This window comes from Suricata suricatta, chromosome 7 (genome assembly GCF_006229205.1).
Source record: "Suricata suricatta isolate VVHF042 chromosome 7, meerkat_22Aug2017_6uvM2_HiC, whole genome shotgun sequence".
NCBI classification, from domain to species: Eukaryota; Metazoa; Chordata; class Mammalia; order Carnivora; family Herpestidae; genus Suricata; species Suricata suricatta.
In genome coordinates, this window is record NC_043706.1 from 83,102,803 (window position 1) to 83,115,268 (window position 12,466).

Here is a 12,466-nt window from a genome sequence, read left to right on the forward strand (position 1 = left end):
ATATTCAGATTCTACCTACTTGTGTAGAGTATGGAAAAATTTGACTGGGAATCAGGCTGGATCTCATAGGAGGAGCTTGCCTATGGTGACATTCCCAGATGGACACAGGGGCATGGGTTACTTTTAGATTTCTTTTAGGTTACTTGCCTCTACATAGTCTTGTTCATTGCTGTTATCTCCAGTTCCTAGAAGAGTACCTGATGGAATGCTTAACCTCTTCATTGATAGAATATTCTTTTTCTGCAATTGCTTTACAGGTCTCAAAGGTGCCAAGTTTATCTGCTTTCAAGACCGGCAGTGGCATAGCGAATGCTTTAACTGTGGGAAGTGCTCAGTCTCCTTGGTGGGGGAAGGCTTCCTGACCCAGAACAAGGAAATCTTCTGTCGCAAGTGTAGCTCTGGAATGAACACAGACATCTAGGGGGAGACTGTCCTCACCTGAAGTCCACCTTGCTTTTGTTCTCACTAAATCCAGAACTTGCTTGAAGCAGTATTTCTGACTTAATTTTTAGCAAATATTAATGTAGAGTATATAGCGGAAGGGTTTTTGCACACATTCTGATTGAACTGTATCATTAGAGCTCAGAAAAACACAGTCTAACAAAAATGAATATCTATCCTCACTCACAAAGGCATCTCTCCTTGCAAAACACTGCACTCTGCTGTTAAAAACATAGGAAAGTATCTCTTTATTGTAATCAACAATATGACCTATACCTAGAAGTCATGGATGTTATAGAAGACTGTTGTTTATAAAACTGCAGAGGAAAAATGGAAATTAAGAAATCAAATTGAAAGGCATGCATGAGACTAATGTTCTCATTCTTAGCTAGTTATAAATAATGTACTAGCTTGGCTATTAATGGTGGAAGAACAAAACTGATCAGGGAAAACTGATTAGCAATCACCTTACTTGAGAACTGTGTCATTTCATCATTCTTTTATTCCCACATACTGACTTTGGAGTTGCAAAACAAAGCTGCAGTTTGCCCTCAGACGTACTACTTTCACAGCTGGGTGGTTCCATGCTTAACGAACAGAACTGAGAATTTGGACACGATGGCTCTCATACTCTGCCTGGATAGAAAGGGGGCCTCTCTCCCTAGGGATAGTTAAAGCATTAGGTTTCAACACATTTTGTATCAAATGCATTTTCAAAGCCCCCAGTGATTTTTCTAAATACTTACAGATTCCATGAAAGAGAAGTCTATTCTTTCACATGAGCTAACCAGGATAATCATTGTCCCCAAAGGCAAACCTTTAAAGTAAATAGATCATTAAGTCATCACTCGGTGGAAATGAGTTTTAGGAAAGGGATTGAGTGTCGGAACATGACTTTCATCCAGATATCTAAAGGCATAATAGAATGCATAATTAGCTCTGAGCTTCATGCATTTTGCCTTCCAAAATTACATAGATGATTAATGGGAAGACATAAAAGTGGGCTCTACCAAAATCTAGTAGTAATAAGAACTGAAAAGAGTAATTCACCGCCGATAAGTCAGGACCTGTGAAGCAGTACAATAGAGCATTATGGGTTGTAGATGAGCCCTCCCCGCAATTCCTCCATACCTGTGCTATCCACCTCACGCCATGCCAACCATGCCCCAGAGTTCCAATCTTCTTTATAGCCCAGAGCCGTACTCCCAACCTAAGAGGCCAGTCTACAAATAACTCAGTGTTTATTGGTCACAAGACAGGTGAAAAGCCTATCACCATATGTGTATTTTTCTACTAGACATCGACCAATGATGGCCCTACCTGGCTGCTCCTTGACAATATTTTCCACATTATGTGGGACAAATGGAAAGCAACCTTTTTTCTCCATGGTCAATTATTACAGTGCCATGTGTCTGGGGTAGGAGGAGGTCGGGAGAAGAAACCCACACAGACATAACATCACTGTTAAAGGTCCTGACTGAAATCTAATTATATCATGTGGCTGATTACAATGATTAAAATAGTATCACAGGAGATTCAATTAAAATTGTTATAGAAACACAATTTTTGAAACAGCTTAAAATGCAAGGATATTTGGAGATGCTAACAATTTAGAGCCATTAATAAAAGGTCAGGCTACAGATGCTATTTGAAAGATAAAATTATCTCTTTTTCTATAATAACAAAGCCACAATAATTTCTCACATTCACAATATAAAATGTAGGTAAAACTATCAATATTTTTCCTACATTGTTTGAAATTACACATGTAGAACTAAATACACCAATTGTTCTATAATCTAGAAAATAATAGTGCATGATATATTTTGAAAACCAAGCCCTTCTAGATATGGATAAATATACAATATATAACATTGTCACAGTTAACCAGTTATAGATAAATATGGGAAATGTACTGCTTTCTGAGTTAAACAATTAGTCGTGTTTAAGCATTTTGCCTTGTGTGTGATGTGAGCCTGAATATGATTAGGCTTGCATTGTATCTGTATAATTAAAATTCAAAAAATCATTGCAGAGTTAGAGATTCTGTTATCCTTTGATATGTATACTTAAGTATATATTTTTCACATATAAATAATTTCATATTTAGAATAAAGCTTAGTTATCACATATGTACTAAACATGTACTGTGCACAGAGTTAAAAGTTTGAGGAGCACCTGGGTGGCTCAGTCAGTTAAGCGTCCGACTTCAGCTCAGGTCATGATCTCACAGCTTACGGGTTTGAGTCCTGCACTGGGCTCTCGGCTGACAAGCTCAGAGCCTGGAGCCTGTTTGGGATTCTGTGTTTCCCTCTCTCTGCCCCTCTTCCACTCACACTCTGTGTCTCTCTCCCTTAAGAATAAGTAAACATTAAAAAAATTACAAAAAAAAAAAGGAGTTGGAGCTGTTGTGGTTCTGAGGTGGTGGGTGGGTAGATCAGGGTATGAAAATGTGAAATTGCCAGATGTAGCGATCCTTCTCTACAGCTGAGAAACAGCACCACTGTGGACATGATACACATATACAAAACAATTAGGAAAGAAGACCTCATTAGACTGCCATACACACAAAGATAAACGTGAAAACCTTATACTGTATACTATAATTGATTTGGGTCAGTAAAGAGAAAAGCTCTCCAACTGACCTGTCCAAAGATGGACTGGACCGCCTCAGGAAGCAGTGCGCACCCAGTGATTCAAGGAGTGACATCTGCACAGGCAGGAAAGCAGTTAGAAGCAAATCCTGTGTGCTAATAACAACCAGATGGCTTGGAAGTGGCCGAGAGACTGTGCCAAAGAGCAAGAAGAAATGAGATCGCTAAAAGAGAAAAGGTCAGATGAAGACAGAATATTAACTCTTAGGAGAAAAGCTTTATATTTGATATAATAGGCAATAGAAAGTTACTAACTGCTCTTAAATAGAGGAGAAAAGCATTATGTCAGTATTTGAGGAACATTATGCTAATGATTCTGTGTGGCCTAAACCTGAAGAGGGCAAGGTTCCAAAGGCCAAGTGCAGTAACACATTTGGTTCGTGGCCACAGAAAAGAGAGAAGAAGCAATAGCTAATGCAGGCAAAGAGCTGTATTTGTTGATACAAACAAATCAAATGTTTTATGTTGTCATATTAGGATTAAAGATGACAAAGAAAAAGGCAGGAAGGAATTTCTGTTTTCATAACAGGTAGGGTGATCAAGGTTTCAATTTTCACTTAACAAAATAATAAACATGTTATATTGAAACAATCTAGGTCTAAAGTATGATAGGGTATAGGGTACCATGATGGATTCAAAACTTACAGTCACTATAACCTTAAAAGAAACATCAAGTGGAAAAAAAACCATTAAGTTGTACATTGGAGTGAAAGATTGGCCAACCATTGTGAAAATGTAAAACATAGTCACAAATGGTCTTAGTTAAAAATCATTGCAAAATATAGAGCCACAAATGAAAAATTAATTTAAAAATGTTTTTCTGGTATTAGTAATACCATTTTTTAATTTAAGGACAAAGTATTTTTAATCTATGGTGTATTAATAATCATATTTTAAATAAAATGTTACATCATTGTTACATACTCTTATTATGTTTTAGTTCTGTGTAAGTAAACACATAAATTATTATCAAATACATTTATAGATAGAGGTTTACTATTGTAATAATGCAGTTTTTACTTGTTTTACACATTGTTTTCAGAAGTTTCTTATACTGAATAAATTTGCATAGCACAAATTTCTCAAATTGTTTTACTTTCATTTTTAAAATTTTTTTTCAATTTTTTAATGTTTTTTAGTTTTGAGACAGAGAGAGTAAGACATCATGAGCAGGGGAGGGTCAGAGAGAGAGGGAGACACAGAACCCAAAGACAGGCTCCAGGCTCTGCACAGAGCCTGAAACGGGGCTCAAACCCACAAACCACAAGATCATGACCTGAGCCACCCAGGCGCCCCTCTCAAATTGTTTTTAAAGATTTATTTTTTACCTTAACTGTTCCAATATGGTGTTTCTACTTCTATTACATTAGGTAGCATGATGACTTTGACCTTCTTGTGCTATCCATGTTTACAACACTCTAACTATATATTCAGATATCATTTCAGGGCATTAATATAAAAATGGCATAACTGAATTCTGTCTGATCCAAACAGTAACGCCTCTCTTGTTAAACTAAGAAAAACACATCTGTGCTCTTTTCCTACAGTGATCAATTTTTTAAATATTCTAAACTAAGAATTATTTTATTTCTAATTAGTGTTTCTATGATTCTAAAAATCTTCTATCAGAAAAAGATCATTTTAATTTGATTTTCCTGTTTTGACTAAGATAGTCTTTAGCTAATTTCTTATTACTTCTACATCGGAGAAAATGCTGCAGTTCTTAGTGGTTTTAAAGCTCATAGGTACCCAAAAGATACAGAATTACTGATCCTAAGGGAAACATGCACTCTAATGTTTATAGCAGCATTATCTACAATAGCTAAACTATGGAACGAGTCCAAGTGTCCATAAACTGATAAATGGATAAAGAGAAAGTGGTGTATATATATATTTTTTTCATATATATGAATATTATTCAGCCATGAAAAAGAATGAAATCTTGCCATTTGCAATGACATGGATGGAGCTAAAGAGTATAATGTAAATGAAATAATTCAGTCAGAGAAAGACAAATACCATACGATTTCACTCATATGCTGAATTTAAGAAACAAAACAAATGAACATAAGGGATTAAAAAGAAAGGCAAACCAAGAAACAGACTCCAAACTGAAGGTTGCTGGAGAGGAGGTGGATGGGGAAGGGGTTCAGTGGGTAATGGGTAGGCCATTTATTATAATGAGCACTGGGTGTTGTATGTAAGTGATGAATCACTAAATCCTATATGTGAAATGAATATTACACTATATTAACTAATGAATTTAAATAAAAATTTGGAGAAGAAAAAATAATAAAGTTCACGGGTACAAAGAACAGATTGGTGGTTGCCAGGTGGGGGTGGGAGGAGGGTAAAATTGGTGATGAGGGTCAAAAGGTTCAAATTTCCAGATACAAATAAGTTATGGGATGTAATGTACAGAATGGTGACTATAGTTAATAATATTGTATTGCATATTTGAAAGTCACTAAGAGCAGATCTTAAAAGTCTCATCACATAACTATGGTGACTTTTGGGTGATCATTTTGCTATATATACAAATATTGAATCATTATGTTATATACCCAAAACCAATATAATATTATATGTCAGTTAGCTCTCAAAAAAATCATAGTGATTTCAAACTCTTACTTTATCTAAAGCAAAATTTGTGTCTGTAACACAGCCCTTAAGGAACTAGCTAATCACACTGTAAGCATCAGTTAGGTTCTCTTCAGAGTTATGTCAGATTATGAGTTATCTTAATGTCAAGTGTGTTCCACAAATAAATATTTGGAAAAACATCTCTTACCAAACATTTGCTTTTAAAATTCAAGTTAGTTACCATATAGTGCAGGATTGATTTCAGAACTAGAATGTAGTGATCCATCACTTACATAAAACACCCAGAGCTTATCCCAAGCACCCTCCTTAATACCCATAACCCATTTAGCCCATCCCTCTACCCACCTCCCTTCCAGAAATCCGGTTTGTTCTCTGTATTTAAGAATCTCTTATTCTTACCAAGAATTTCTAATTCATCTTCAAAAATCATGTGGCCTTGAAATATAATGAAATTTGGATAAGCACACAAAAGACAAACTGTATGCCTTAGAATAGTGTTTCTTCAACAAAAGAGTCAGAATATCACTAGAAATTATCATCGCTAGTATGTTACTTTTATCCTGAACCTCGTTTTCCAGAGGCATGAAACCTTTAGGTCTTCATTATTTGACCAGAAACATTTCAAGAGTTGGCTGGAATAACTTTAAAGAAATGATTGGGGAGTGTGGGAATGTGATGACCTCTTTTTAGGGAGAGGCAAAGAAGATCCATCAAAACTTGGGAAAATATGTCATAAGGTAGATTTGGCCTTACAACTCCTCAGAAATTGCTGTATCTGGATATTTTTATGCCAGCATCACACCAAGGAGCAAGGACACCAAAAGTCTTCACTTAAACCACCCAACTCAAGAAGCCTTAGAAATGAGTCCATCCAGAGACATCTGCATGGCTTCCTAGATGGTACTAAGTATGAATTATCCAGAGAGAATTAGAGAAATTATTCTTCAGAATTCTGACCATTCTGAATTTTCCCAAATGACCAGCTTTAGGACCAGCTACCTTGCTGAATAGGAAGGTGGGGGAGATAGTTCTCAAACTGGGAACCAGAAAAGAGTGAAAAGAAATGAGATTCATGCTCAAGTTTGAACAGGATTCATGCTCAAGAAGTAACAGGATTTGTGTGTATCTGGAATGACTGGATTGTATATCTCTGGGTTAAAAAGGAAACAGCTCACTGTGACAGAATTATGATCCATGTCACAGAGGAGCATGGAGTATTTGGGTCAAATATTTTCCCACGAATGGTAATAACCTTATGGAGGGATGTCCATAAAGGGTTCTCTGAACAAGAAACAGTAATGAGCTCAACAGACATCCATTCAATGACTCAAACAGTGACATTAAATGCTATTCCCATCACACACAAAAACAAAAATCAAGTTTGATATTTATGGAAGTCCACATACTGAATCCCAAGGGCTTATTCTTTCTTTATACAAATGACAGCCCATCCCTGGTTTGTCTCTTCACTGATGAAGCTGTTGACCTTAGAATTCCTAAACCATGTCCTCAAAGAGGAAATCAATGAAGGAGTATGAATAAAGAAAAAATTGGAGAAAAAAGAGTGACAATAAAAATTGACACTCCTGAAAAATAAAAATTTAAACTGAATTTTTAAGCATTTTCCCCTATATAATAAAAAATTTCCAAAACTACGAGGCATTCATAGGAAACAAAATTAATGGGCCAAAAACTTGCAATAAAATTTTGTTCTTGAGAACTACAACATGGTGTGTGTCTCCTCCCTGTAAGGGAAATTACTCTGTCAGATGCCACCAATGGTTATGTAGTCTCCAATGTCCATAATCATTTTCTCCTCAGCTTTCTATGCTGTTGTGAGGTATTTACTATTATTGACCTCTCCTTGTTTTTTCAAAATCCGATTATAGTCATTTCACTATGTATATGTGTGACAAATGACATGGTGTATGTCTTAAATATATGCAACTTTTATTTTTAAAAAATAAATAATTTCAAAAACTTAAAAACATAAATGCCCAGAGACAATCCCATCAGTAGATGCTCTTGGCAGTCTTGGAAACAGATTCTCTCAAAGTGTAATGATATTATATATTCTCCTTACATTTATGAAATATTTTTTCATGTTCAATACATTCATCTCATTAGTTTCATATACTGTTGAGGACAGAAACACTTCTGGAAGACAATTTGGCAATGCATCTAAAAAGAGCCTTTAAAATGTTTTCATAAGCTTTGACCAAGATATTCTGATACCTAGGAACTTCTGCTGGGGAAGTCACTGAAGAGCCATATAACTATCTCTACATTAGAATGTTTATTGCAGTGTTGTTAAAACAGCCTCCCCCTGCCTCCCGCCAAAAAAAAAAAACCTAAATGTCCAAATAAAAGGGATTTTTAAATATGCATAACAAAAGGGAAAAATTAATTATGGTACGTAACTGCAATGAAATGCTTTTAGAACAGCCATTAAAAAATAACTTTAAGACTACTTCATGACATGAGAAAACGTTCATGATGTAAGGTTAAGTGGAAATAGAATGTTATAAAATAACATGTATGATGCAATGCTGCTATTTATGTGTGAAGGAAAAGTCTGCGAAGAAGGAAAATAAAATGTTAATATTAGCAAACAACATTTTTCTTCCAGTGGCATTTATGGCACCAGTCTTTCCTATGTCTCCTAAAACTTTGTACACCATTCATCTCTTCCTTAAAAACAGATATTTCTAAATAGTCTCTCCTCGAGCCCATTTTCTATGTTGATGAACTCCTCCAGCTTCATGATTTCAACTGCCTTTATTGTGCAGCCAAGTCCTAAATCTATGTCCTCTGCCTTAAATCCTGAGTTCTAGACCTAAATTTTTTGCTGCCTTCTGGGTAGATGGAACTCAATGTTGTGCAGGCAATTCACTACAACTCTATTATCTTTCCTGAAAATTCCACCTAACCTTATATCATGAAACAGTGTGCATCTCTCAACCGGCAGTCACCTGGATGTCTTGAGACACTTCTCAGGTGTCCTGGAGAAGAATTGCATCTGAAGTTTTCCTCTCTGGCATCTGAGGTAGATTCTACATGCACTGCATAGCTTTAGGGTAAGCCAGACCATCCCAGGCCTGACAAATTTTGGAGTCAATCTGTCCCCCAAGTTTTGTATCATGTACTTACAGACAGTTAGAAATGTAATTGCACTTGCTTTGCTTAAACTGCAAAATGCATTCTCTGTGTCTCTCAAAAGTGCAGAGGACTTTACTTTCACCAATTGCTGACAATGTGTAGCTTTGGGCATCTTAAATTCTCTTATCGGGCCAGAACAGCATGCATGGGCTGCCTCAGTCCTCTCACAGCACAGCATTCCTCTTGTTCCTCCTTATTAAGTTTCCCCTTTTCTTGACAGATTCACTTCCCCTGCTTCAGTGTCCTCTTTCTCTCAATGTGCATTAATTCCCTCCAGACTTAGATCCCAACTGTTCACAGAATTACTTTGGGTGGAATTCCAGAAAATAAGCATCTAGGCACTTTTTGGATCTGTATTGCCTTGTCTTTTTTTTTTTTTTTTTTTAATGTTTATTTTTCAGATACAGAGCACAAGTGGGGGAGGGGCAGAAAGAGAAAGGAAAACAGCAAGTAGGGGAGGGGCAAGGAGAGAAGGAGATACAGGATCTGAAGCAGTCTCCAGGCTCTGAGCTGTCAGCACAGAGCCCAAAGCAGGGCTTGAACTCAGAAACTGCGAGATAATAACCTGAGGCGAAGTCGGCGCTCAACTAACTTATTGAGCGACCCAGGTGCCCCTCTACTACCTGGTCTTTAACTGGCACCCACACTTCTGCTGCCTGATGCTTCTGTATTAAGCTTTGTGTGTAGCTTCGAAGGATGGGATAATGGAGGTCAGCATCCAACAACTGTTCAGAGACAGACCCAAGGTTGGAAGGAAGAAAACATTCTGGGCATTGAAACTTTAGTTTCATTCTCAGTCAGATTTTTCATGAAATCTCTCTTTGTCCCTCATGTTTACAGCTACTGAAATGAGCATAATGATATCAAAACTCACAGCTATTTTGGTTCCCAAGGGCAAAATAAAATCCTTTGATTTGTGGTTCATTTTCTAATGTGGAGTAATTGTGAAAAATTCTCAGCTAATTATCTCCTTTGTGAATAATTGTAGTCTCAAGGTGAGAGCAAAGACCCCTTCAAATACATCTGATGCCAAATGCAGGCAGGTGGAAGTGACTCTGTTTTTTCCTTCCTCCCTTAGTTCCAGACTCCAGGGTCAAGTGTTCACCGTATCCCCAGTTATGTGGAAGCAGTTGTCTTTGTTTTCCACAAAGATCTGATAAAATGTACCTTTAATTATTCATATTGTACAGATGAGGACACTGAGGTTCAAGGAGATAAAATAATTCCCTTTACTCATTGCAACATAGGTCTAACTACAGAGTCTACACTGCCAGCTCTGCAAATGATACACTTTGAATACATGCTGCCTCTTCTCAGCAACAAACATACAATTGTCATTTCACGTCATTTCCCACATGCCCACTTCCTGCTGGCACCAGTCTTCTACCTCTTAGATATCTTTCTATTTTGCCCCTCTTCACTTCCACAGCCCAAATCTTCTTTACATCTCACCTGGACTCTTCAACTTGCCTCCTATTGAGTTAGGCTTCTGGGTGCCTGTGGGGCTCAGTAGGTTAAGCCTCTGACTTTGGCTCAGGTAATGATCCCACTGGCTCATGAGTTCTTGACCACATAAGGTTATCTGCTCTCATCTGGAGTCTGCTTGGGAACCTCTGTCTTCCTCTCTCTCTGCCCCTCCACCACTCATGTGTACTCCCCCTCAAAAATAAATAAACATAAAAAAAAAAGAAATATGTTTCCGTGCCTTGATGGCCTTATTTTTTGTCTATCTTACATATTGTCTCCACCGGATAAATATTTCTCGTGTAATGCCTGATCGAGGTGTCATCTGGCTTAGCAGCCTTTGTTGGCTCTCCATTAGATCCCCTCCAAAAGCTAGCCCCACCTTCTCTTCTCAGGGTTTTGTCCCAGTATATCTTCCACACTAGGATACACATTCTCGAGGATGGAGTCTTTGTCTATTCTATATACAAACACACATGTACCATCTAGAGCAGAGCCTGGCAGAGTAGGGACTCAAATAAGAATGAAGAAATCTTGTGGTGTAGCCAGAGCTTATTACTCATTGCTCCCAAAATAAATAAATCCCAGACTTTTTTCCAACTTGGTTCCTTTGCTTAAAATAGTCTCCTACCTAGGGAGTCTTCCCTACCATTTCCATTTACACAATTTAATTTCCATTAAAATTCACCCATTGTTTAAGTAACAGCTCATAAGTCAAGTTCTGCAGCTGGAAGCATCCTTCCCCTCCTCCATACTTTGTTTATGATAACTCTGGTCTCACATTCATTATATTTCCTTGAATTATAATTAATTCTCCTCCATTGGTTTATGAGAACATTGACTCACAAATGGGACAATGTCTTATTCAGCTTTTTATCCTCCATAATAATGAATATAAAATAAGCTGAAATAAATGTTTGTTGATTATTTAAATTGAATTGAGTCTCAGTACAAGCCAATTCTGAACTTAGTTCTCATAATTAGTAAATACAGATATTCATGTATACAAATAACAATGGTAAAAATAGAAATGACATTGAACACTAAGTGCTTTACATGGATTTAATCCCTCTAGCAGCCCTATGAGGCAGGTGCTATCATCATCAGATGGAAAAGCTAGAGAACAAATAGATTAAGTTCTCCAAATTCCCATAATTAGCCCAAGAGAGATCCCCAATTTTAAATAAGGAGGCTTGACTTTAGAGCCAATGCTTTTCACCTTGGATGTGACTGCTTCCTCCAACATTGGAGAAAGGAGAATTTTTTAAAGAGTCAAATATAGATATTTTTAAAAGAGCCACATATAAAACCACATTTATCTATGCCACAGGCTGTAGCTACTCAGCTATTCAAACATTTAGAAATTGAGCATACAGTAGCAACCTCCCTTATCTACAGAGGACACATCCAAGACCCCCAGTGGATGCCTCAAACCATAGATAATACCAAACCCTGTATATACTGTTTATTCCTATACATACATACCTATGATAAAGTTTAATTTATAAATTAAGCCAACTAAGAGGTTAACAAAGATAATAATACAATAGGATAATCATGACAATATACTACAATAACAGTTATGTGGATGTGGTCCCTCTCTCAAAGCATCTTACTATACTGTACTCACCCTTATTCTTGCAATGATGTGGGATGATAAAATGTCTACATGATGAGCCGAGTGACATAGCATTAGGCTACTATTGACCTTCTGACATGTCAGAGGAGGACCATCTGCCTCCAGACTGCAGGTGACCCCCAGGGAACTGAAACCACAGAAAGCAAAACTGTGGATAAGGGGGACTATACTGCATTTGGATTTATATTTTATGAGTGTCCACAATTATTTCTAGCAACAGTAAAAGAAGTAACAAGACATAATGCATTTTTTTACATTGAAAAAAGAAGTAAACAAATCAATAAAAATGTGAGAATAGATTTGAGGCACGATTTATGGAAAGCTATCTGCTTTGCTGACACAAAAATATTCCCTTCCAGCAGCAGGAGGCTTGGAAATCATACCTTTGTGATCTTAAAATAAAGACATAGTTTATTCTTTGCATTATCCACTAGATGGCAGGAAACCGTTACTGTCCAAAGCAACTTTCCTGGTTTTGTCCCAACTCCTTTCTTAGCTTCAGATT

At 37.0% G+C, this 12,466-nt stretch overlaps 1 protein-coding gene and 1 long non-coding RNA gene across 4 annotated transcripts in view; one reads left to right on the forward strand and one right to left on the reverse strand.

Annotated features, from left to right (window-relative positions):
* FHL5 (four and a half LIM domains 5) overlaps window positions 1–493 on the forward strand; it is a 39,565-nt gene extending 39,072 nt beyond the window's left edge. For all 3 annotated transcript variants that reach the window (XM_029944778.1, XM_029944777.1, XM_029944779.1), the window contains one exon: window positions 258–493. In XM_029944778.1, the coding sequence (XP_029800638.1) occupies window positions 258–421 (164 nt within the window). In that variant the 3' untranslated portion in view covers window positions 422–493. The remainder of the gene's footprint in view (window positions 1–257) is intronic.
* Window positions 494–1,012: 519 nt separating this feature from the next.
* On the reverse strand, window positions 1,013–12,031 carry LOC115296668. The gene is made up of 3 exons (XR_003910992.1): window positions 11,953–12,031; window positions 1,188–1,258; window positions 1,013–1,102 (listed from the first exon to the last, which is right to left on the reverse strand). It is a non-coding gene; the product is annotated as an uncharacterized LOC115296668 (long non-coding RNA).
* Window positions 12,032–12,466: the final 435 nt, after the last annotated feature.